The 25,152-nt window shown below is 60.8% G+C and overlaps 1 protein-coding gene across 2 annotated transcripts; it reads left to right on the forward strand.

The window, feature by feature from the left end:
• The first annotated feature begins 1,821 nt into the window (after positions 1–1,821).
• Positions 1,822–24,354, forward strand: LOC103120662 (membrane cofactor protein-like). Of its 2 annotated transcripts, XM_060178366.1 has the most exons (12): positions 1,824–2,099; positions 7,637–7,825; positions 8,201–8,303; positions 10,641–10,726; positions 11,555–11,752; positions 13,709–13,891; positions 14,155–14,196; positions 16,436–16,471; positions 18,714–18,764; positions 19,997–20,032; positions 20,657–20,717; positions 22,959–24,354. In XM_060178366.1, exons 1-12 carry the CDS (start codon positions 2,015–2,017, stop codon positions 23,029–23,031), a joined length of 1,143 nt encoding a protein of 380 aa, XP_060034349.1. In that variant the 5' UTR covers positions 1,824–2,014; the 3' UTR covers positions 23,032–24,354. The 2 variants fall into 2 exon arrangements, with proteins under 2 accessions (XP_060034350.1, XP_060034349.1); XM_060178367.1 differs by lacking the exon at positions 14,155–14,196 and having other exon boundaries at positions 1,822–2,099.
• Positions 24,355–25,152: the final 798 nt, after the last annotated feature.

Genomic DNA, 25,152 nt, shown 5'->3' on the forward strand with positions numbered 1-25,152 from the left:
AATTTTAACAACACCTTTCCTTTCATAGTATTCTCTAATTCCATCTCAGGTGCTTCACTTTCTAACAAAGTCCCAAAACCTAGATACAGATCAGGTCCCCTGAGAGAGCGCATACGTTCACACGTATCCGTAAACTACTGCAAAATATATACCTGAAAGCAGAAGTACACTAGAGTTTGCAGTGAGTACCCCCCTAACACTTCCTCTCCACTATTCCAAGCTTTGGGTCCATGATTGTTCAACAATTTGTTTGGCTTCGTATGTTAACTCTCTTTTCAGCCACCAGGTTCCAGATGCCACCAGGATGCCAGCCAGACTTCCCTGGACTGAAGACCCCACCAATGTGTCCTGGAGCTCTGCTTCCCCAGAGACCCACCCTACTAGGGAAAGAGAGAGGCAGAAATGGGAGTATGGACTGACCAGTCAACGCCCATGTTCAGTGGGGAAGCAATTACAGAAGCCAGACCTTCCACCTTCTGCAACCCACAGTGACCCTGGGTCCATGCTCCCAGAGGGATAGAGAGTGGGAAAGCTATCACGGGAGGGGGTGGGATATGGAGATCGGGCGGTGGGAATTGTGTGGAGTTGTACCCCTCCTACCCTACAGTTCTGTTAATGTCTCCCTTTTTAAATTAAAAAAAAAAAAAAAAGGAAAGAAATGGCCTCCAGGAGCAGTGGACCTGTGGTGCAGGCACTGGGCCCAGCAATAACCCTGGAGGCAAAAAAATAAAAAAAATAAAAAGGAAGTATCTCAGTATTGAGCAGGCAAAGGAAAGGCACCTTGCAGAACCTGTCAGATCACTGGCCCCGGTGCTTCCTGCCCGCCCGCCCGCCCGCCCTCAATGCCAAGAGGAACTTGCGGTCTGGCTGAGGTCCCCTGGGCCGAGCAGGCCCCTGCCCGCGGGCACGACGCAGGGAGGAGGAGCGGAGGAGCCAGCTGAAGCCTGTGCCCCGGTGTCGGGAGGCTGCCCTCCCACCCAGGACAGACCCTGCACGGCCCACATCCCGGCCCCCCCTCCCTCGCGGGACCCTCGCCGCCACCGTCGCGGTGGGAGCACGTGGCAGGTGCGGGGCTGCGGGGCGCGACCCCGCAGGGACAGTCCGGGGAGCGGCGGGCCCGCTCCAGGCTACCCGGCCCGGCCCGGGGGCACCAGGGGGAACGGGCGGCACCACCGAGCAAGGTCGGGCGGGCCGGGGCGCTGCAGGCGACCGACAGTCAGGCTCCCGAGAGGCGTCTCCGTCCGCGCTGGCACCGCAGACCCGGCCTGCAGCTCCCGGCTTCCCAGAGCCGCTCGTGTCTACCGGCAGAGCCCTGCCCGGCCGGGCCGATCCCCGCGTGGCGGCCGTGCGGCTCCGCGCCCGCCGCACCGGCTCCAAGCGCCGCGAGTCGGGGAAGCAGAGCCCGAGCCCGGACCCCGCAGCCGCCCAGTCCGGAGCCAGCGGACACCCGCGGACAGACCGGCGGACACGGGGCGGACGCGCAGACCTGGGCCTGGCGCGACTCGGGGAGCCGGAGCCCGCGGGGCGGCCGTGCCGCAGCCCCCAGCCCAGCCTGCCGGTGGGCGCGGCTTCCCCCGGGCTGCACTTCCGGTGGGCGTGGCACCACCTTCCGGTGGGCGTGGCGCCACCTTCCGGTGGGCGTGACCGCACCTCCCGGCGGGCGCGGCTTCCCTTTCCGCCTGGCTGCACCTTCCTGCGGGCACGGCCTCGCCCGCCCGGGGCCCGGGTCCCCCGAGGGGATGCAGGTGGCGCCGCAGGGCCCGCGCGGCTCCCACAGGAAAGGCCCAGGTCGGCCGAGACTTCCTCCGCGCCCTTCCGGCCGCCGCACTGCTGGCCGCAGACTTACGGCGCGCGGGGGGCGTGGCCGATGCGCCGGCGGCGCGGGCTTGTGACGTCCACCCCCAGGTCGCCGCCCATTGGCTGAGGCGCGGCTCCGCCCCTCCCAGCCGCGGTACTAGTGCGCCCGCCGCCGTCGCGCCCGCGGGGTCCGCGCCCCGATCCCGCTGCGTTCGCCATGCCCCGCCGCTCCCTGCGTCCCGCCCGCGCCCTGGCGGCCGTGCTGGCGCTGCTGCTGCTGCTGCTGCTGCCCAGCCTCGCAGGTGCGGGGGGATTCGACGGTCGGCCGCGAGGGTCGGAATTCGGCCGCGAGGGTCAGGGGTCGGCCGCGGGGGTCGGAAGTCGGCCGCGAGGGTCAGGGGTCGGCCGCGAGGGTCAGGGGTCGGCCGCGAGGGTCAGGGGTCGGCCGCGAGGGTCAGGGGTCGGCCGCAGGCGGGGAGAAGGGGCCCCGAGGACCCCGCGGCGTCGCCCCGCGCTTGTTTTGGTGTCGGGGCTGGGCGGGGCCGCGCCGGGCGGGTGCGGGGTGGTGCCAGGTGCCAGTCGGCAGCGCCCTCTTCAGCCGGCCGCGGCTTCTCCTTGCGCTGGGCAGCCTCGTCGGCCCCTCCCTGTCCCTCCGTCTGTCTGTCGTCCCTGTTTCCCTGTCTGTCCAGTGTCTTTCCCGCCCTATCCTCTTGTATGTCCAGTGTCCACCCTCCCTGTCCCCCGTCTGTCCCGTGTCCTTCCCTCCCTGTGCCCCTGTCTGTCTAGTGTCCGCCCCCGTCCCCCGTCTGTCCAATGTCCTTCCCTCCTGTCTCCCTGTCTGCCCGGTGTCCATGCTCCCTGTGCCCCTGTCTGTCCAGTGTCCTTCCCTCCTGTGCCCATCTGTCCAGTATCCTTCCCTCCTGTCCCCCTGTCTGTCCAGTGTCCATGCTCCCTGTCCCCCGTCTGTCCAGTGTCCTTCCCTCCTGTCTCCCTGTCTGTCCGGTGTCCTTCCCTCCTGTCTCCCTGTCTGTCCGGTGTCCATGCTCCCTGTCCCTCTGTCCAGTGTCCTTCCCTCCTGTGCCTCTGTCTGTCCAGTGTCCATGCTCCCTGTGCCCCTGTCTGTCCAGTGTCCTTCCCTCCTGTCCCCATCTGTCCAGTGTCCTTCCCTCCTGTCTCCCTGTCTGTCCAGTGTCCATGCTCCCTGTCCCCCTGTCTGTCCAGTGTCCTTCCCTCCTGTCCCCTTGTCTGTCCAGTGTCCATCCTCCCTGTCCCCCTGTCTCTCCAGTGTCCATGCTCTCTGTCCCCCTGTCTGTCCAGTGTCCTTCCCTCCTGTGCCCATCTGTCCAGTGTCCTTCCCTCCTGTGCCCCTTGTCTGTCCAGTGTCCATGCTCCCTGTCCCCCTGTCTGTCCAGTGTCCATGCTCTCTGTCCCCCTGTCTGTCCAGTGTAAAGGAGAACACCAGGCAGCCGCGAGCCACCGCCAAGCGTGTCCCTGGCCTTGGAGCCTTTCTTCCCCCGACTCTGTGCAGTGCTAGGTTCCCAGGGCGTCTGCGCCCACCGCTGTGTTGACACCCGAGGTCGGGGCAGGTGCCTAGGGTGCATATGTTGCCCTGCGCAGGGACCCGGGTTCAAGCCCCCACCCCCCACCTGCAGGGGAGAAGCTTCAGTTTTGGTGAAGCAGGGCTGTGGGTGCTTCCCCCTCTCTGTTCCTCTCTCTCTCTCTCTCTTTTTTTTGCCTCCAGGGTCATCACTGGGGCTCGGTGCCTGCACTACAAATTCACTGCTCCTGGAGGCCATTTTTCCCATTTTGTTGCCCTTGTTATTGTTGCCACTTGATGATGTTGGATAGGACAGAGAAATGGAGAGGGGAGGGAAAGACAGAGGGGGAGAGAAAGACAGACACCTGCAGACCTGCTTCACCGCCTGTGAAGCGACTCCCCTGCAGGTGAGGAGCCGGGGGCTCGAACTGGGATCCTCACGCCGGTCCCTGCGCTTTGCGCCACCTGTGCTTAACCCGCTGCGCCACCGCCGCTCCCCCTTAATTTCTCTTCGTCCTGCCAAATAAAAGAAAAACAGGAAGAAAAAGCGGCCGCCGGGAGCTGTGGCCTCGCCGTGCAGATGCTAACCCAGTGATAAGCCTGTAGGCCCGGCGCCCGGGACTTCCCGCGCTCAAGTGGAGGATTCCTGGGGCTGCTTCACCAAGCTGCGGGGCCACTGCTCCCGCCATGAGCCGGTCGGACGTGCTCTGGTGGGGCCGCTAACAAGAGTTTCGCTGTGCTTTGCTCGTCTGCCGGCTGCTGGGGCTTGGCACACGGCAGATCCTGCCTCTCCGAGCTGATTCTGACAGAGATGGGGGCTGGCGCTAGCTACGCACCGTGCCCAGAGCTCCCCCTGGTGCCACGGTGCCCCCTGACATCAGGTCGGGTGTGTGGGCTTCACGGCCCGTGTTCTGCCAGTGGAGCCGTCCCCAAGACCCCTCCCCCGAGAGTGGCGTGTGGTGAAGTAACCGTGAGCTGACTGAAGTGAGAGATCAGAATCTTTGCTAAAACGTGGCACTGAGTGCAGGGTCCTGGGTTCGAACTCCAGCTCCCCACCTGCTTCACTAGGGGGAGCTTCACAAGATGTGGTGCAGGCCTGGAGTTGTCTCTCTCCCTGCTTCCCTCCCTCTCAGTTCCTCTGTGTGTTAGCCAATAAAAGAGGACAGACAAAAGGGGAAAAAGGACTGCCAGGCCCTGGCTTCGCCCTGCAGGCAAAGGCGGAGTAGAGAAACAGGTTCCGGTAAAGGGAGATAGCGGCCCTCGGCTAGGACTTTTTATTTGCTTCTAGGGGCATCACTGGGTTTCCTGGGTTCGAGATCAACGAATCCTCTGCTCCCAAAGGCCATATTTTCCTGAATTTATTGGCTAGAGCAGAGAGGAATTAAGAGAGGAGGGGGAGATAGGGAGAAAGGTGGAAGTGACCCTCCTGCAGGTGGGGACCCTGGTGCTTCCTGCAGTGTCACTACCGCCCGGCCCCTCTGCTGGGCTTTTGGAGAAACAGCAGATGAGGCCTGGCTTGCAGCCATCTGCAGCTACCATTTCTCTGGGGCAGGTCCCAGGGGAGCAGTGTGGGGTGCCAGCTCCTGAGGGGGGAGGGAGCTCCAGGTCGCACGGGCAGTGGGGAGGCCGCCAAGTCGCAGCCTGAACATTCCTGCTTTCGTCTCGAGAGGTAGATACCCAGAAGGAGGGAAGATGGATGGCAGAGGTGGAGCTGGGGGAGCCGGGGTCTCTGGCCCGGCAGAGGGAGCCAGGCAGGGAGCGTGGTGCAAGCAGCTGGGGGTGGAGAGGCTGTCTCCGTGGTGACAGACATCCCTTAGCCTGTCAAGAGACAGGTGCCCAGGGCAGCAGGGGAGAAGTGACAGGAGGGGGAGGGCTGGGCAGGCCTTCCTGGCGCTCCTGCCGCAGTCCAGGCGAGGGGATCCTGCTGGAATTTCAGTACAGGCCAGAACTAGACCTGCTACAGAGAGACACTTGCAGCCCTGTTTCACTGCTCGTGAAGCCTTCCCCAGGGGCTTGAACCTGGGTCCTTGAACACTGATGTGTGCGCTCAACCAGGCTGCCACAAAGCACAAGGACCGGCCATAAGGATCCCAGTTCGAGCCCCCGGCTCCCCACCTGCAGGGGAGTCGCTTCACAGGCGGTGAAGCAGGTCTGCAGGTGTCTGTCTTTCTCTCCCCCTCTCTGTCTTCCCCTCCTCTCTCCATTTCTCTCTGTCCTAGCCAACAACGACGACATCAATAATAACTACAACAATAAAACGAGGGCAACAAAAGGGAATAAATATTTAAAAATAAATAAAGATTAGAGAGAGAGTGTGTGTGTGGGAGCCTCCTAGCTCCTTTGCAGGACTTGTGTGAGAGCCGTGCCCCGGAGAACTCTGGCCTCCTGGGGTTTCCAGAGGACAGACAGCGGGTGGCCATTAGTTGAGTCTCTCCACTTACTGTGTTCCATATGTCAGGTGTGTGTGGGGATTAGGCCCCTCCTGCCAATATGTTGGAGGCCGGGTAAGACCCTCACAGAGCGTCTGTGAGAAACACCAGCGGCCACCCTCCATTCATTCCTGTTGCCGCCAAGGCTGTTGCCAGGGCACCTGCCACTGTGAGGACTCCTACGTTCCAGTGTTTTATCTTTCTTCTCTTGGTAGAGACGGAAGCTGATAGGACAGGGGGAGAGAGAGAGAGACACCAGCAGCTGCCTCACTGCCAGACCCCTCCCCCTGCAGGTGTGGCGCGGCTGTGCTCCTCTGGGCCCCCAGGCCCCGGGTATTACCGCTGCCTTGTTGACACCGTAATGAGCAGTCCTGTGTCTGCAGCCCACGTCTGCGCTGCCCCTGCCTGGGAGAGGCCGGCAACCAGCCGGGGCCTTCAATGAAGGCAGAGAAGAAGCTTCTGCTCCAGTTAGTCCTCTCCTAGCTCACTGCCCGGAAGGACGTCTGCTTCTGTTTCCTGCCTTTGTCCTGCTTTGTGCTGTGACGAGGGACACAGACGTCGGGGTCAGCATCTCACGGGTGACGAGATGCTGGAGCAGCTGTCTGAGGACAGGACGTAGGAGACGTGGGGGGCAGAGGGCACCTGGGGTCTGGGGACTCACTGGGCAGGTGTGTGAGGACAGGACATAGGTGAAATGGGGGGTGGGGGGCAGTCTGGGGGCTGGGGACTCACTGGGCAGGTGTCTGAGGACAGGACGTAGGTGACGTGGGGGGCAGCCTGGGGGCCAGGGACTCACTGGGCAGGTGTCTGAGGACAGGACGTAGGTGATGTGGGGGGTGGGGGGCAGCCTGGGGACCGGGGACTCACTGGGCAAGTGTCTGAGGACAGGACGTAGGTGACGTGGGGGGCGGGGGGCAGCCTGGGGCCGGGGACTCTCTGGGCAGGAGAGGCTGGCGCCAGGTCCCCAGCTCAGCAGACCGGTGTCTCAGATGGACCCAGACCTAGGAGGGACAGAGCTGGGACGCCTCGGGTTCAGCCCCCCTCCTCCACAGACCCCTCCACAGCCACTGTCTCTGCTCAGGAGACTGACGGACAGACCTGGTCAGGAGTGGGGGCCTGGGGGACTGGCCCCTGGTGGGGAGAGGACTCCTCCCCCAGGTCCCAGAGGAGATGGCCAGCAGGGAGGCCCTGGGCTCACTGGGGGGCAGGCCTGTGGGCAGCCTGGTGCCTGTGCTCCACTGAGACTAGAGGGTCCAGTTGTCCGGGGAAGGGTACCAAGAGCAGCCCTGTCCATGGGGGCTGTCCAGAGAGGCTTACAGAAAGCCCTGCCTGTTGGCAGTGCGCGAGGGGCCGTGCGGTGCTCAGCTGGGCGCTGGTGCCCCGGACACGGGTGTCCACTCGGCTACTTGAAGGCCCCTATTCCTGGCGCTTCCTGAGCCTGCTGCAGAGAGCAGGAGGCGGGAATGCCTGTGCTTCTGGCCTCCGGACACCTGCTTCTGAGAGAAGACTGAGGCTGGGTCAGTCTTGTGTGTCTCCTCGGTAAGAGCCGCGTGCGTGCGCAGTGTCCGCTGCAGGCGACCTGGCGAGGTCGGGACTGTTGGAAGGGAAGGGACGGCAGGAACGTGCGGCCTCTGTGTTGAAGGCTGACCGCGCTGACCTGTCTCTTCACGACTGAGTGAGCACCCGACCCGACTCACCCAGACTGAAGGGGATGTTTCTGGACACACGAGGCCCGTCCTGCACCCCCTTCCCAGGCCCCGCACCCCCACCCCGACGGGGACGGTCACCGGGCATCTCGCCGCGGTCATTCTCTCTGGCCACCTCCCCGGCCTTGGACAGGGAGAGCACTGCCCTTCCTCTCTCTCCTCTGCAGAGGCCTGCGATGACCCTCCTCGGTCCCAGAGCATGATGATCAGTGGGAGCGCTAAGCCCACGTACGCGCCCGGAGACAGAGTGGACTACACGTGTCGCCCCGGCTACAAGTCTGTCCCCGGCATGCCCCCCACCCATGTGGTCTGTCAGAACGACAACACGTGGACGCCCCTCCAGGAGGCCTGCACGCGTGAGTGACGGCCTTGCTCTCTATCGTTGTAGATGGCTTTTTAACCAGAGCCCTGCTCAGCTCTGGCTGACGGCGGTGTGGGGATCGAACCTGGGCCTTGGCAGCCTCAGGAGGGAGGGTCCCCCTGCAGAAGCGGGACGCCGTCTCCCCAGCCCTTCGCTGGATGTTTTCACAGACGGCGCACGCTTTGCTGGGTTTTCTCTGTGCGTCTGGTCCTCGGCCGCCTGCCTTCCCTAGACGCTGACGCAGCTCTGCGGAGTGTCTCCTGGCGAGTGTGTCTGTGAGCCCGACGCGGCCACGCGGTCCAGAGAGCCGGGGCCTTCTGATGCCCTGCACCAGCTGGGTGCCCAGCGTGACTCTGGAATTCTCTTACAGGGAAAAAATGTCCCACTCTGGCAGACCCCAGCAACGGGAGGGTGGACTACGTCAACGGATCCGCCGAGTTCGGGTCCCAGGCGCACGTGTCCTGCGACGAGGGGTGAGCTGCTCCCGGGAGGGGAGGGCAGACGTGGGGTCCACCTGAGAGCCTCCTGCTCACGGAAGGTGAAGCTTAAACGGCACAAAGTGTGCGGAGAGCCTCCGCGTCGAGCTGCGGCTGGGTGGGATGTGATCTAGAGGGCAGGGCGCGCGCTCAGCCTTGGGGCCGTCGTGGGCGGGTGCGGGGAGATGCAGGCGGGACCCTGGGCCGTGAGCCTCTGGAAGCCAAGCCGTATCCAGGCCCGCAGACCTGCTTAGGCCACTGTCACACTGGCCGGGATCTCGGGCGACTCAGCCGGGTCCTGAGTCAGGAGGGAGGCCTGGCGGGAGGAGGCGAGGGCTTCACCGGCATCAGGACTTGCCCTGGCGGACAGGACACCGGCCGCCCTGGAGTGTGGGCTGGGGTGCCGCGCAGCTCTCCATCAGGCAGACTCTGCACCCTGCCTGTTGGCAGAGTGATGTCTTCCTCTGCAGGGTCTCCCTCAGGGAAGAGTGGGACTCGAGCGAAGCTCTTGCTCCATTTTGATGCCTCTGTCTGTGAGCCGCTCCTCCCTCTTCCACTCTGCTGTGAGAAGAGGCAGGAGGCCGCAGGACCCGTCCCTCCAGAGCTCAGGTCGGAGCTCAGGTCGCAGTCAGCTTCCTCCACTGAACTGTCGTGGAGGTGGCGGTGGGCTGGGCTTTCTTACTCTGGGGACGCGTCTCCGAGACCAGAGGCTCCCCCATGGCAGAGGGGGTGCTTAGCTGAGAGCTGAGCTCTGTCCTGCGTAGCCGCTGGTCAGCGAGATGCCAGCTCCTCGCGCTTTCTGGGCATGGTGCTCACACATGTCCCACAGGTTGAACGCTTCCTGTGTGCGTTACACACGCCGCCACACAGGTTAGTCGGCTCTCTTGCATATCACACGTGTGCCACGTGTCCCATGCTCCATATACACTACACAGGTGCACACGTGTTGAATGGTTCTCGTGTAGCTGGAAATGCTCTCCTAGCCCAGAAGGAAACCCCGTCACCACACGTGCTCCTGTTAGTGTGTCTTCAAATTGCCCAGTGGACTTACTGTCTGCAGCCGACACCTTCTGTTTGCTTAGAACGGCGAGAATCTCTCTGCTACACTTCTTCACACCGTAGTTGTAGTTTTAAAGTACAGGATCTTTATCTTTCTCCGGAACTATATCTCTGCTCGCTTCACACAGCATTTTCCAACTTCCTCCAGCTCACAGACTTTTATATTAGTTTTCAGGCCTGAAATGATCTGTGCTTGGGAGCGCTTTACAGGGTTGTAAGGTTACAGCATGCAGTGCAGCTCCATACCACATCCACCACCAAGGGTCCCCGCGTTCTAAAAAACTCTCTCCGCGGTTCTCACGAGGTCTAAAGACAGTGTTGGCGTTTGCTCTTCTTTACAAGTTCATGTGTCTCAGCTCTCTGGGTGCACAAGATGGAAACCAGCCCGTAGTTGTCTTTCGTCTCTTTACTGAGCTCACTAAGCCTCCTGGCCTCCAGTTCCCCCTCTTTGTCCCAGAGGACACGATCCGATCTTTCTGTGCTTTTTTGTTTCTGCCGAGGAGTGTTCCATGGAGCGTGGCATGTGGGCGGGCATGTCGGCTGCTTCTGGTTCTTAGTTTTGTGACAGTGCAGCTGGGAACATAGCGGTGTGTGTGTCCCTTTGAGTGTTTGCACAGCCTGTTTGGGGCTCGTTGGGGTAGAGTTCTGGGCTACTCCAGCAGGAGAGAGACGGCGACCCTGCGGGCACCTGGAGACACTGCGGGATTGCGGGCAGGGACCATCGCCTAAGGAGTCGTCACCTGCTGGAGAGGCAGCTGTGCAGAGAGGCGGCCTGAGAGGAGAGGGAGGGGAGCCCAGAGAGGACTCGGGGTCCGGCAGCAGCGTCCGGGAGGGCAGGGAGAGCTGGGAGACCCTGAGCATTGGCGCCTTCCCGGAGCCGTGCTCCTGAGCCCCCCGGCGGACGCTCTGAGCTGGGCAGCAGCAGCCCCACCGTCCCAGGCTCTCCTGGGGGCGGGCCGCCCCGTCTGCCCAGAAGGAGGAGGAGGGAGAGCCGGGGCCTGCCCAGGCTCAGACGGGAGCTCGTGGGGCTGGGACGGGACCCAGGCGGGTGCTGGGTGGGGCCTGGTCCCCCCTGAGCAGAGGCCGCAGGCAAGTGTGCGGGGCCGCCGGGGGTCCGGGCGCCCAGACTCTGCTGCTGCCGGGGCTGTGCAGTGCAGACGCTCCTCACCCTCTCGGGAGCTGGCGGGTTTCCTCAGCCTCCCCCGAGCTGGGTCCCGGAGACACAGGCGTCTTGTCAACCGCTGAACCCTTGTTCTGTTTTCTCTCCTGGTTTAGTTTCCACACGATTGGAACAAAGATTCTGTATTGTGAACTTGCTGGAAACGACGTGGCCTGGAGCGATACTGTCCCGAATTGCATCAGTAGGTGACTTGTCCCCTTGTCTCGGGCTGTTCGAGCCACGGCCGCTGAGCACGTTCACCTGTCAGAGGCCGGAGCGCCCCGCTCTGGGGGTTTCCATTCTGCTGGGCTGAAAGCGGAGGAGTCCTAGGACTCGCTGCCTGTTCATTTAAGACCCGCGAGTCCCACGCGTGGACACACAGGTAGCCTGGCCCTGTGGCCGGCCTGGCTGGTAGGAGCCAGCCTGTGCTGCCGCCCTCAGGAGGTCGCCTGTCCTGTCAGCAGCTGTGGCCTCTGGGCGCTTAGCTGCGTGGGCGGGAGCGCAGAGCTGCAGGCCCCTGGCTACTCGGGTGAAGGGCTGGATACTGGGTGTCACTGGAACTAGCCCCTGTCACAGGCTGAGTCTCTGCGGCTGTGTCTGCTGTGCGTCCACAGTCTGTCTGATGTAAGGGCAGAGCTGAGCACAACTGCAGACGGAGCTCACGGAGCTCAGGACACTGGCTGTCCTGCAGAGGAGTTAGTTCTTCAAGTCCACGCTGGTCTGGATTGCTGGACGTCAGGGAAGTGAGTCTCCTAGGAGACGTCCTGGGACGTTAGATTCACAACCAGCTCGTAGCAGTGACACCTCTGTGAGTTCTAGAGGGAGGTCAGAGTTCTGTGCTGTGTTGTCACGGGGGCCTCAGTCTCCGGACCAAAGACACAGGAGTTCAGGGCCGGGGGGCAGATCCTCAGCTCCAGAGTGCTCTCGGTGAGGTGGGGACTGGGCTCGAACCCAGGACTTGCACTCGATCCCTGTGACAATGTCAGACTCCCTTTTCTTTTCCTGTCTTGTCCGTCTCTCCCCCCGGAAGAGGTCGAGTGTGCGAAGCCCGCGCAGATTCCCAACGGCAGGTTCACCAACAGTCACAAGGACACTTTCGAGTACAGTGAGGTGGTGACATACAGCTGTGACCCGTCCAACGGCCCAGACCCCTACTCCCTGGTCGGGCAGAGGCAGCTCATATGCTCAGCAGGCGGCAAGTGGAGCGCTGAGCCTCCCGAGTGCAAAGGTGGGTGACCCCCTGGCTCCCCCCAGAGGGAAGCAGCTAGCCCAGTGCAGAGCTGGTGGTCTCGCACCCCCACCTCCTTGACATCTGTGGAACTAGCTGTCCACAGACAGGCCTTGCGCCCCCTCCACCCGACCTCCTGATTTCCAAGTCACTTTGAAGTCATTGTGTTAGAACTGAGTACTCCTCTCTTCCTGCTGGTGATGTGTCCGTGGGTTGAGCCTGGCCCCCCTCCGGTCTCAAGTGTGAGGCCCGTGGAGCTGCCCTGTCACCTCCCTGCCGCTTCTCCCTTTGGTCAGGCGCGTTTCCTAGAAGAGCTGTTGGCTCGGCGCAGCCTCCCCCGCCCGGCATGCGTGTCCCAGATCGCGGTTCCCTCACGTTGCAGACTGTGCACCTGTGTGACAGTCTCAGTTCTTTTCCCTGGAAGAGTCGGGACGCTCATGGTAAAACAGCTCTAGAAAGTCTGCGTAAACGTGGAGGTCTGAGATCCGGTGGCTGCAGATAGAGTAACCCCCTGCACTACGTGTGCCGCCCCCCGGCAAGTCCCCAGCAGGACCTGGTCTAAGGCTGGAGACGGCAGGGCAACTGAGGGCTCTGAATGTGGGGAAGGCCCAGTGGGTGCCGGCAAGGGTCGGCTCTGCTCCTGGACACCTGGCCACGCTCAGGGAGGCTGGAAGCCGTGCGGGGCTTCATTTGAGCAAGTCGTAGAGAACTGACTCACGCAGAGTATCTGCATCGGTGAAGAAAACGAAGCAGAGATGCTCCCAGATGCCACTTAGCAGGACACTTCTAACTCGGTGCTTCTGCAGAGAGGATGTCTGCCATAGGTGAAATTAGAAGCATTTGACTTACAAGAATCGAAACATAACATAGGAAACTAGCAGACTTTGTGGGTTGCAGCGAAAACAACACACAGCCAGACAACTTCTCAGACTGGGTGGGCTGGAGGGAAACCGTTGCTCGGAAATTAAAAGCAGGACATCACCTCCCCGTCGAGAGGAGCTGTGGAGTGAGAAGCCCCCAGTCACCAGCGGGAAACCGCGGCTGCTTCCACTCTCCCTCCCCGGAGTGGAATCCGGGTCTGTGGTTAGGAGTGGCCTCTGGGTACCAGAAGGTCAACGCCCTGCCCTGTGTCCCAGGAGGGTGACCTGCCCTGCCATCTGTCCCCTCTGCTGGGCTGGCCTGTCTTGTCCCCTCCCCTTGCCTTCTCCCTCTCCCTCTCCCTCTCCCTCTCTCCCTCTCTCCCTCCCTTCTCCGTCTCCCTCTCCAGGTGACTGTCTTTAGTTCCCGCAGCCCCTCTGGTCTCTGGCTCCTGGCTGGTTGAGCCTTCATGCTGACTCAGCTGGGTTTGTGTGACACATGAAGTAGTGAAATCAGGAAAAACCAAGTTTTCACCCAGTGAGATTAAAAAGAGCTCCTTAAAAACAGTAGCAGACAGAACCTCAAGCTAGTTTTCCATATTTGGAGGCACTGGATACATCAGTGACCGGTGTAGATCCAAAAACATACAAATAAATGAAAAGGGAATGGAGATTACCAGTGTTATAATGGAAAGTGGTGCCGGTCCCTTCACTGGGGAGAAAGCAGAATGACCAGAGCACTGACCAGGCTCAGACCCCTCAAAACATTCAACCCAATTTCCTGAAAAGACCGGATGCTGAGAAAGAAGCGTCCCCAGACCCACGTGAGAAGTGGCGAGGGTCACAGGTGACGACGGAGGTGCCTGTAGCAGGGAGGCCCCCACACATGCCCCCCTCACGGGTGGACGTAACCCAGAGACCAAGGCGGTGGTGGGTGGCCCTGAGCGGGCTGTGGGCCTCCCATGGGGTGGTGGCACAGGGCCGGGAGCACGCCCAGTGGCCTTGACGTGGACGCGTGTCCTCTCCTGCCCGCGCTCTCTGAGACGAGGTCTGGTGGTTGTCCCGACTCCCACTGACCCTGCCATCTCTCCGCCCTCAGTGGTCAAGTGCCCGTACCCCGTGGTTGACAACGGCAGACCCACGAGGGCCATCGGGAAGAAGTTCTACTACGAGGCCACCGTGCAGTTTGCGTGCTACGATGGCTTTTACCTCAGCGGCAACAGCACCGTGTTGTGCGGGGCCGACAGCACCTGGCAGCCACCTTTGCCCACCTGCATCAAAGGTACAGAGGGTCTGCTGGCTCCTGGGAGCCGCTCCGGTCTGGGTTACGGTGTTCGCCCCACACAGAATCCCGGGGCCTCCGCCGGGATGCGCTCCCGCATCTGCACGGCCTCTCAGCCTCTTACTCAGGCCGTACGGCTGTGAGCTGTGAGCTCTGAGCTCCTCCTCGGGCGCCGTGCACCTCAGAGTGGCGGGAGCCCATGCGCGAAGTGTGGAGGGGCAGCGGCCGCCTTCTCACTGCCGTCTCCCTTGCTCTCTTTCCAGTGCCCGATGCTACCAGCACTGAGCCACCTCCAGTCCCTCCAGGTTCAGTATTCCTTTGTGGTTCGCAGTCCTGGCGAGGGGCCGGCCCAGCTCCCTGTGTGTCTCCACCGCCCTGCCTCCTCGATTCCTCCTCACAGACTCCGGTTCTGGGGTCTGGGGTCTGGGGTCTGGGTTCAGCAGCCTCCCAGTTACTGTTAACAAGACTCCTTCCACTGGGGGGCTGGCCCCAGACCTGCACGCCCACGGTGGGCAGGCGGCAGGCACCTTCAGTGGGGGGAGGGACAGGTTGGCGGTTGCAGCTGTCACACTTAGTGCTGGGAAACCGCCCGCCACCTACCGCAGACAGACAGACAGACAGACAGGTGACAGGCTTTGTGTGTGTACAGGTCCAGGGGAGCAGGGGCTGCCCTCAGCTCCCGCAGGTGTCCAGTCCAGGGTCACTCCTGTGCCTCTTCACAGTCAGGTGTTGGGGGCTGTGGCCGCTGGTGGACAGGGTGCTTCCCGTCCTCAGCTTTCTCTTTGTTTCTTTGCACCGAGGCTGTTGACACCCCTCCAGGCTGCATCAGGCCCCAAGCTCTTCTCCTGACCTGTAGCCATTAGTGCTCTGTACACGGGGGCTAGACTGGGGGGTCTGCTGTCCTGAGAATCACTCTGATTCCGCTCCCCAGTCCCCAGCCAGGCAGTGTGCGCGTGCACTCCTCCCACCCCCCTCGGTTTCTGCTAGATGACAGAAACTGCTTTCTCTGGCCCTGAGACCTTCTGAGTCCTCTCTGAGGAGGTTAGTGGGGGTCTTGCAGGGGCTCTTGGCAGGTTAGTTGCAGGCCAGGGGGTGGGTCCCCCTGACCAGGCCTGTGCTCTCTGGGACCCTCTGGTTGCAGCTGCAGCCAGTGAGCACAGGGAGCCTGAGAGGGACTGAGCCAGGCCATGTTCCAGGGCCCCTGCCCTGCCTCTGCCATGCCCCCATGTCTGGGGCTCCCTGTCGCTTGTCAGGGTGCTGGCCCAGGCGCACCCGTCCCCACCCCACGCTGTGTGCCCGTCCCGCCCGCCCAGTGCTTCAGGGAGCTGAGAGGAGTGCCCGCCTGACGTGGCAGCTGAGCGGCTCTCAGCTCCTGGGCCTGGGCCTGGACTCTGCGCGGCCTCCGAGCTCAGATGGAGCCGTGAGGGTGGCAGCAGCTGGGCCCTGGGGACGGACGCAGTCATGGAGCCTCCGTGGTGTCTGTCCTCTGGCCCGGTGGTATTTGCTCGCTGCCTCTGTGGTCCCATGGGGGGCATATGTCTGTGTGTCTGTCTGTGTCTGTGCCGTGACAGTCCCCTGGACAGGGCTGAGCTGGGCATCTCGTGAGCGACGAGACTCTGATTGCGACACTGTGAGCACGTGCTCCTCAGGGCAGATGCTGCTGGTTTCTCGGCTGCGGCCCCCGCCCCCGAGCAAGGCTGCCCTTGGACCCTCCATCACAAGAACAACACAGGAACCCTCCATCACAAGAACAACACAGGCTCACACGTCGCCCCACGTGGCCACAAGCGCGTCTGTGTACGCTAGTGTTGGAATAGTCTACGGAATACCGAGTCAAGTAGAAGGGCTAGTAGCTAGCACTCAGACAACAAGGGGAACAGAAGGGAGAACTAGAAATAGCCGGCAGGAGCGGTGGGCTCAGAGTGCAGGCACCAAACCCGGTGAGAGCTCTGGAGACAAGAAAACAAAGTGCTGAAAACAGGTTAAAAGGTTGTGCTGACGTGCAGTGGTGCCGTCTGCTGTCCCGCTTATGCCGTTTGTCGTGTTTTTCTAACTTAACGGTTATTCTCTAAATTCCCATTAGAAACAGAGCCGTGAATGTTTCGTACATTCATGTGTTAGTCAAGACGTGTTCAGATTCTGTTTCCAAGTATAGGCTAGCGGAGCTCAGAAAGCACGTGTACTTGGAGACACAGCTGATCTTCTAAAATATGAAACCCTAAATTGCGTGTGTAACTTTTTAAAACTTTATTTTTTCTCTTTGTTACCCTTGTTGTTTATTGTCATTGTTATTGGATAGGACAGAGAATGGAGAGAGGACGGGAAGACAAAGGGGGAGAGAAAGACAGACACCTGCAGACCTGCTTCACCACCTGTGAAACGACTCCCCTGCGGGTGGGGGGCCGGGGGCTCGAATCGGGATCCTGATGCCGGTCTGTGTGCTTTCTGTCATGTGCGCTTAACCTGCTGTGCCACTGCCCACATCCCTGTGTGTGTAATTTTGAATTGATTAATATTGGAAATTGACTGGTGTTTGTTTTCCAGGGCCGAGGCCTACTCCTCCTGCAACTCTTCCTCCAGGTTCAGTAGCCCTTTTTCTTCCTTATATAGCTAAGAACTCTACTGGTGATGGGTGTAAGTGTGTGGCATGTGCTAACTGGTGTCTCTTCCTTTTATTTACTTGCTATTGGATAGAGACAGGGAGCAATGAGAGGGGAGGTGGAGGTGGGGAGAGAGGCAGAGACACCCACAGCCCTGCTTCACCACGCAGGAAGCTTTCTCCCTGCAGATGGGGACCAGGGACTTGAACCCAGGTCCTTGTGCACTTGTGACGTGTGTTCAACCAGCTGCACCGCTGCAGGAGCCCAGTAATATTTCTTTATCAGTGAGATTGAATTATTTTTTGGTCTGCGTTTATTCCTGTCCTCTTTGCATTTGTCTCTTAAAGTATCATGTTCTTATTTAGACATTAAAATGTGTTTTTTCTCCTGTGTTTTTTCTCCTTCTAATGAAGGAGCAGGAGCACAGTAGTCTGTCCCCGAAAGAGTGTTCATAGCACACAACAACCCGTGAAGCCTCAGGGTGAGGTCGAGCAGCTGTGGAAACAGCGGCACAGTCGGGAGCACAAGTTAGGCCACGCTGCGGCGTCTGCGTCAGGAGATGAGCTCTGCTCTGAGGTGGCCCACAGCTGGCCACAGGCTGCAGCAGACGCAGCACAACACGGACACCGGGCTGGCCGGGCAGTGGGGCACCCTGTGATATGAAGGCCGGGATCCCCACTCCCCACCTGCAGGGGGAAGCCTCACCAGCGGCCAAGCAGGGCTATAGGCCCCTCTCTCTCTCTCTCTCTCTCTCTCTCTCTCGGTTTCTCTCTAGCCTACCCAATAAAATGGGACAAGTAGCCACTGGGAGCAGTGCAGGCACCAGGTGCACCACCACCTGCCCCAAATACTTTTCTTGTGAATGTCTGAGAGTTCTAGTTAAATTAAAGCCCTCATAGTGTTAAGTAAACACATTCCCAGATGTTTAAAATATTTGTTGTTTCCAATCTTTGAATATTTTTCTGCTGTAGTATTTGATGCCAATAACCTTTTGTGGCATTTCATTACAAAAACAGCAAGTGAATATGATCATCTAAGATTTCAAACAATCCAAGGCTTTACACCTCATCCCACGCCCCTCCACCGAGTGTCAGTTAGGGCTGAGTCTTGCTTTGCACCAGTACTTGAGGCCAGGTCACACTTTTCAGGGTTAATTTCTCAGAGGGAGACAGGGCCAGGCATCATGCTGGCCCTGAGGTGTCACTGACCGAGCTCAAGTCCTCATGACTGCGAGCCCAGCTCCGAGGCCCCCATAGTTTCGCATTGAACCGGAGTGTCTGCTGCCGCCCCCTCCCCGTGTCTGGGGCTGGTGGTGCAGACTCCCCCCTCTCACTGGCCACATGGATGTGAGCCACCATGTCCCCGGCTGGGCTGACGGCTCTGCGTGGACTCGGGGTCCCGGAGGAGCTCTGTGACTCGGGGAACCGGGCCCCCCACCCCCACCCCCACCCCCTCTGCTGCCCCGGCACCATTTGCTGGAGGAGCGGCCTTCTCCGCACGGGTGAGAAGGGCCCTTTTGGGCCCCGTGACTGACCGCCCAGCGCGTCCTCCGCAGTGTGAGCCCGGCCTCCTCTCACGCCAGCACTGGGTCCCTTGTTCTCTGCTCAAGGGCCGCGATGTGCGGAGAGCCTTTGGGGAGTGTTCTGTCTGTGTGGCCTGTTAGTGTGTCTCACCCCTGCCGTGTGTGTAATTCAGTATCCAGACAGATTTCCAGTATTTTGTTGCCTTCACTGGTGTCCCTCAGCTGTTTTGAGAATTTCAGCTGATTCTCAGCTAGTAGTAAACAGTCAATGACTGAATAGCCCGCTAGCTGTTTCCTACCCTCGAGCCTGTTCTGTTCTGACCCCAGGAGGAAAACTCTGTCCTCCCCACAGATCGAGGTGTCAGCCTGGACTTGTGACACATGGTCCTGTGGGGCCTTTCCCCTGCCGCCGTCACCCTAGCACCGCCTTACACCCTCCTCTCTGTTGCCTGGAGGAGCCATGAGCACAGACTCGCGCTGACAGTGTGCAGGGACAGACTTGCTGTGGCACTTAGGGACATGGGCACGGAAGTTCCCACTGGGCTGCCTTTAATGACATGTCAGTACTGTTGATGTAAGAAAAATGAAATTAGTTTGGTTCTTTGAAACGCTGAAACGTGCATGTAAACATGAAACTTTTGTTTTTCTTCATCTTGTATTTTTCCCACTTATTCACAGTATTTTTCTTTCTGTCTTCTAGGAGTTCCCGGGCCTAGTGGCCAACCACCGCCTAAGGGTCCTGAGGGTCTAGGTATTGATTTACTGTTGATTACCTGCAGCACGAAGGGCGGGGGAGACAGCACAGGGGCTCTGCAAAAAGCCATTTGTGCCTGAGGCATCAGGGGTCCCAGGTTCAATCCCCAGTGCCACCATCAGCAGAGCAGAGCAGAGCAGGCTCTGGGGACAATAACTGGCCTACAGCATGCGAGCCCAGCTTTCTGCTTGCAGACCCCCCAGCCTGGGGCCGGCGTGAAGGGCGGGGGCTGCCGCTGCCGGCTCAGCGTCTCCAGCGAGGCTCCTCCGGGACGAGGAGAAAAGCCCCCTGACGTCTCTGAGGGGGAGCGGTCGAGGGTGGGGTGTGACCGGTGCCCGCGGTGCTGTGCTCCCTGGGCTGCCGGCGCTGTCACCGTGCCCAGAGCAGCGGCAGCCCAGGAAGGAAACATGAGAGCGGAGTCAGACCTGAAGGGTCATCATACTCTGACTTTGCAAAAGCCATGCACGGAGTTGCAGTTGCAGTTTGGAAGCGGATGATCTTACAGGAGGAGATTTTTAAAAGATTGATTTGTTTTTGATAAGGGGGGGGGGGAGAGAACCAGGCCATTACCCTGGCAGATGGGATGCCAGGTCTTGAACCCGGGACCTCATGCTTGAGAGTCCAAGGATTTCTCTGCTGCACCATAGCCCAGGCCCAAGACCGTTATCAGCAGGGCTTCTCTGGTTGTTGTCCGTGTTCAGCAATGCATACTAAGTTCTGTGTGTAGTTTTTGGTCATTTTTTTTTTTCATTTTCACTGACACTCTGGAATCATAGCAGTGGGCCATGGTAGATGGGTGGGGTAGAAGGGCCGGAGTAGGGGCCGGCTTGGTGTTCATGAGTGACCTGTGGAGGCCTCTGTGGATGGATGAACCTTATTTAGCCCACAGACCTACTTTTAGAGGACAATGTAGAGTCTCCCATAAAACCACCAGACGATAGAATAATAATGAATGAAGTTGGAGTCGTGCATTAAAAACGCTTTTTCCCAACCTAGAAAATCCCATCGAGCTGGTCACCTTCATGCCACGAGCTGGCATGGAGGTTCCCGCACGCCTCAGGGGGTGTATCTGGGGAAGGGCGGCCCACTGGTCTGCCCAGAGGGCTCTGAGATCACAGTGACCCGAGGCCCCAGCTGGCAGGTCACAGATAGGAGGGCTCCCACGAGGTCACCTTGGAGAATGTGCCGCCCATGGCCGTCCACGTCCTCAGAGCCGTTCTCTCCCTCAGGTGGAGGACTCATTGCCGTGATCGTCCTGGCCTCGCGTGAGTATCTTAGCGCACCAGACCTGACCGGGGAGGTGCTTCACTCCGCGGTCCCCGCGGTCCCCACTGCTGGGGAGGCTGCGCGAGCACCCACCCTGAGCTGGGAGCCCTGGTTCACCCCGTGAGCCCTTGCTTTGTGCGCTCTGGGCACTTGCTTTTTTTTTTTTTTATTTGCTTCCCCCCCTTTTGTCATTTTATTGTTGTAGTTATTATTATTGTTTTTGTTGTTGTTGCTGGATAGGACAGAGAGAAATGGAGAGAGGAGGGGAAGACAGAGAGGGGGAGAGAAAGACAGACACCTGCAGACCTGCTTCACCGCCTGGGAAGCGACTCCCCTGCAGGTGGGGAGCCGGGGGCTCGAACCGGGATCCTTACGCCGCCGATCCTTGCGCTTCGCGCCACCTGCGCTGAACCCGCTGCGCTATGCCGCCCGCCACGTTTCTGAAGGAGGCAGGGACTCTGCCTTCTGTCAGCCTTTTACATGGTGGGCAGGCCCCGGGTTCCGACGCTCAGGAGCCTACATGTCTCGGCACGGCCCTGCTCCCGACATGGCCAGCGCCCGTCTCTCCTGGGTCTGCGTCTCCACAGCCGGTTGTATGACTGACGTGCCGTTTCCTGTTTCAGTTTCTGCCGTTGCGATCGGAGGCGCCTTCTTGTACAAGTATCTCCAGAAGAGGAAGGAAGGGTAAAGGACGCCTGTGTCTTCCCTCGCCCTTGTCTCGTCACTAGCCCTGTGTGGCACCGCTGTCCCTTAGCGCTCTCTGCAACATGTCCAGCATGCTGTTTCTAGTAAAATTATCTCCATTTCTAAACCGTTTCCACCTCTCTCATTGTTACTGTGACTAGGTGCTGCCTCAGCTCTCTGGCTGTGGGGGGATGTCTGTCGGGTGAGGGGTTCTGAGGGGCTGACCCCACCCCCAGACTGGAGAGGTGGCCGAGATCCCCCTCACAGCTGTGCCCCGAGGGGGTCTTCCCAGCACCCACTGGGTGGGGAGAGGGGGGTCCCATTAATCTGCAGAGCTTGGGTGTTAATCCATTCAAAGACTCGAGTTTGTCTTTCATAGAGGGTTGTTTTTTCCCTACAAGTTCACAGGTTTTAAAACCAGCATTGTAAGGGCCAAGGAGATGCACTCTCCTGCCTGAGGCTCTGAGGCCCCGGGTTCAATCCCAGCACCACCATCAGCCAGAGTTGAGCAGGGCTCTGGTGTTTCTCTCTGTGTGTCTCTCTGTCTCTGTCTCTCTCCTTCAAATAAAGTAAGTCTATATAATAATACAAGCATGTGGGTCAGCAGAAAGTCCCCTGGGTGTAGGGTCTGTGAGGCGTCTCGGTCAGTTTTATTTTCATGGGATCGGAGAGAGCATCCTGGTGTCTTCTAGGGAGAGCAGGGGTTGGCAACGTCCACCTGTAATCTGGTGAAATGACTGGCGACGGGATGAAAGACTTAGGGTCAGTCCAGGAAGGAGACCAGGAGCTCCTCGACAGCTCTGATTCTCTGCTGTTTCCCGGTCGTGTCTGTGGCTCTGGCATCTGCTCTCCGTGTGGCGCGTCATCTTGTTTGGGTGTCACAGGCCTCGGCTTGAATGCTCACAGTGTCTTGATTTGAACCCCAGATCTTGCCTTGATTTTCTCTGAAATCGCCTATATAGAAGAATAGTGTGAGCAGAAAACACCTAGTGGGGACCCCCCCCCCTTCTTACCTGTCCAGAAGTTTGTGTAGAAAGATCTTCTCCGTAAAACACATCCCCCCAAAACTTGCATTCTGAAAAAAGCATTCTCTGGGCTTTGGAGTAGCCTGCAGCCCGGCCCCTGCGTGGGTGCAGGGAGCCCCCTTCTCTGAGCCGGGAGGGGTGCTGGCCCAGCCCCTACCTGGGGCGTCACCCGGTGTCAGCGGGCCCGGGAGAGCTTTCTGGGAGGGCCGGCCGTGCTCCTGGCAGTGATCTCTGATCCCAGAGGAGGCAGCGGTGGGGCTCTGGGCAGAGCCGGCCGGAGGGGCGTCAGCCTGCCCGCTCCCCGGTGTAGACACTGAGCAGAGAGGAAGGCCGGGTGTATGCAGGAATCCGGTTCCATTTTCTCCTTTAAGGCCCTCCACCATCACTCACCAGGTGCCTGCTTAGAGAAAGGTACGTCGATTCTCTTTTGTAAAAATACATTTTCTTCAGGGGCTGATGGGCCACAGCGCCCTGGTTCACGCTCAGGTACCATTTCTCGTCTCCTGGCGACGGGTGTCTGCCAAACGCTCGCCCGACTCAGGAGCCTTTCCTCATCAACCCCACCCCGCTCTGGTGCCCTGCGCCAGACCCAGGTCTCCGCTCTGGCGCCCTCTCTGTCCTCCTTTCTCGTGTCCGCTGAGCTCCAGCTTGCCGCACCCGGCCTCCTCTGTGTCTCGTCCCCCTCAGCCCCGGCTCAAGGCTCCTGGGGGGTGGGGAGCAGTGACTGCTCGCAGGGGACGCGCAGGGGGGTCGCAGGGGGCTCTTGCTGATCTCCTGGGCCGGAGGCCACACCGCAGACCTCCCGCAGACAGACACAAGTAGGCCGTGCTCTGGGCCCGCGGACGGGCCCTGGGCGGCCCTTGGCCATGCGGTACCTCTGGACGGGCGGCGCTGGGCTGCAATGGGACTCGGGAGCCGAGGGTCCCTGTCCGTGAGGGCGGCGAGACCCCGTGCAGAGCCAGGCGAGAAACAGGCCACAGGCGGGCGGGCGTCTGTGCGCAGCCTCCCCAGGGCCCTGAGCACACAGGAGGGCGCGTCTGCCCGGCGCCTGGCCTGCGCCCGCTCCGTCTCTGGGTCTGGAGGAAACAAGTGGAGGAGGCTGAGGACGGGGTCGGGGGCAGAGGGGGCTCCAGAGAGCCCTGCTCCTCGTGGGGGTCTGTCTGCAGGGGGCTTCCGCCGGGCCTCTCTGACAGCGTCTCTGTGCCTTGCCTCGTAGGGAGACGGCGGCCAGCGCACAGTACTCCACCTACCAGGACAAATCCTCCACCCCTGCCGAGCCTTCCCTCTAAGTCGCCGCCTCAGACCGGGCACCTCTCTCTCGGGCCGTAGTACAGCTGCTCCGGACTCAAGCTTCCGCCAAAGAATAAAAAGAGAAACTGCCGCTCGAGCCGACAGACCCAGCTCTGCGTGTCTGAAGACGGTGCACCGCGGTGCTGCGGGCACGAGGCGGCTCAGTGCCTGTGGAGGGCGAACGGAAAGGAATAGCATGCAGCTAGGAAAAAGGGGGACTCTGCAGCCCTGGTGGGCCTTGAAAACATGGCAAGGGAACAGACGTGTGCGTAGACAAACCCCACGTGAGCTCGCTTGTAGACGGAGTCCAGCTGAGAAGCTGTGGGGAGGCCAGGTTGTCGGCTGGGGTGGGAGTCGGCAAGGGGACACGGAAACATCAGGCCTAAGCCGGCGCGAGGACCCCAGGGCCCTGTGGTGACACGGCCGGCGCCGGAGGAGCCGGCGTGGGAGGCTTGGCCGCACGAGTCCTTGTGGCAGGTCCCCGTGCTGGGCAGTGTCATGAGGCGGCAGGAGGGTCTCCTTCCCTCTGCCCAGCCCTGCCCTGCCCTGCCGCCATGCCCCCCCCCCCCCCGCGGACGCCCGGCCTGCCCCCCGACCACCTGCCCGGGTGGCTCCCAGGGACTTGCCTTCCTCTCTCCCCTTTGCGCTGTCTGTTTAGGGAGACTCCAGGAGGCACACCTGGCTAAGCGCGTGCAGTGTGAAGCGCAAGGACCCGCTCACGGACCCGGTGGGAGCCCCCGCTCCCCGTCTGCGGTAGCGACACTTGATGGGCGTGGGAGCAGGCCTGTAGGTGTCTGTCTCTCCCCCTCTCTCCCCTCCTCTTCAAGTTCTCTCTGTCCTGTCCGGTAGAACAGGACGAATGGCCTCCAGGAGCAGCGGATCCGTAGAGCCTGCACCGAGCCCCAGGCGTCCTTCAGTGCCGTGGCGGCTCGAAGCCGGGCCCTCAGGAGGCTCCGCAGACACTCCCGCCTTCCCTCTTCCCTTCCGTCGGAGCTGCTCCCTCAGCGGGTCCTCACCGTAGAGGGGCCTCTGTAAACGTGCCGGTTCACCTCAGCCCTTGAACACCAAGACCGAGTCTGAACAAGTCGGGCTTCCTGGGTGGAGTCTGTCACTGAGACACACTGTTTAGAAATTATCATCTTTATTGATTGATTGATCGATAGAGACAGCAATCCAGAGGAAAAGGAGGGTGAGAGACCCCTGCAGCCCCGCTTCACCACTTGTCAAGCTTTTCCCCTGCAGGTGGGGACCGGGGGCTTGAACCTGGGTCCTTGTGCACCGTAACACGTGCGCTCAACCAGGTGCGCCACCGCCCGGCCCTGGCAGACTCGTTTTTATTCAGACATGCGTTTTTGGGATAGAGGCGTTGACAGGGAAGGGGTAGTTAGGGGAACAGACACCCGCATCCCTGCGTCAGCACTTGTGAAGCCCCACCACCGCCGCAGCTGGGGGTCGGGGGCTTGAACCCGGGTCCTTGAGCACTGGAACATAAGCTCCGCCAGATTCTCTTTTTGTTGTGTGGCATCTGGTCTTTTCTAGAGCTCACATCACACGGTGAGGCAGTGTTCACCTGGCAGTCACCCGCCTGAGGCCCCGCAGGCCACCAAGCGGGCGGCCCTCGGGTGACGCCAGGACATGGAGCGGCTGCGTCTTTGGGGTACCACACTCGTCACTCTGCTTGGGGCCGGGGCCTCCCCTGGAGCAGATGCGACTCCATGAGCACCTGGGGTCTCCCCACCCCTGGGCTGTCCAGCAGCTGCTCACTGTGTCACTGCCCCCCAGAGGTGGGGTCCAGCCAGGCCCCTTGTCCCGCAAGGACACGCGGGTTTGTGCTGGTCACTGCAGGAAGGGGGCCCGCCGGTGGCCCGAGTGAGTCCCCCCGGCCGGCCGGCTGTCGGGTGTGGGGGCTTCTGCGTGGGGTGAGCCCGGAGGCGGTGCCGCGTGGGGCCGCACACCCTGGGCCAGGACCCCGGGACACGCCGCCTCTGCCAGGCCGTGAGGGGTCAGCCGCGCAGAGACTCCGTCTCCACGGGCCGCCGCGTGCCCGGCCAGGGCTCCCTGTCTGCACCGCCCCGGGAGGTGCTTCTGGAAGGTCAGGTCTGAGCAGGGGCACGCGTCCC

Source organism: Erinaceus europaeus, chromosome 19, assembly GCF_950295315.1.
Source record: "Erinaceus europaeus chromosome 19, mEriEur2.1, whole genome shotgun sequence".
NCBI lineage: Eukaryota > Metazoa > Chordata > Mammalia > Eulipotyphla > Erinaceidae > Erinaceus > Erinaceus europaeus.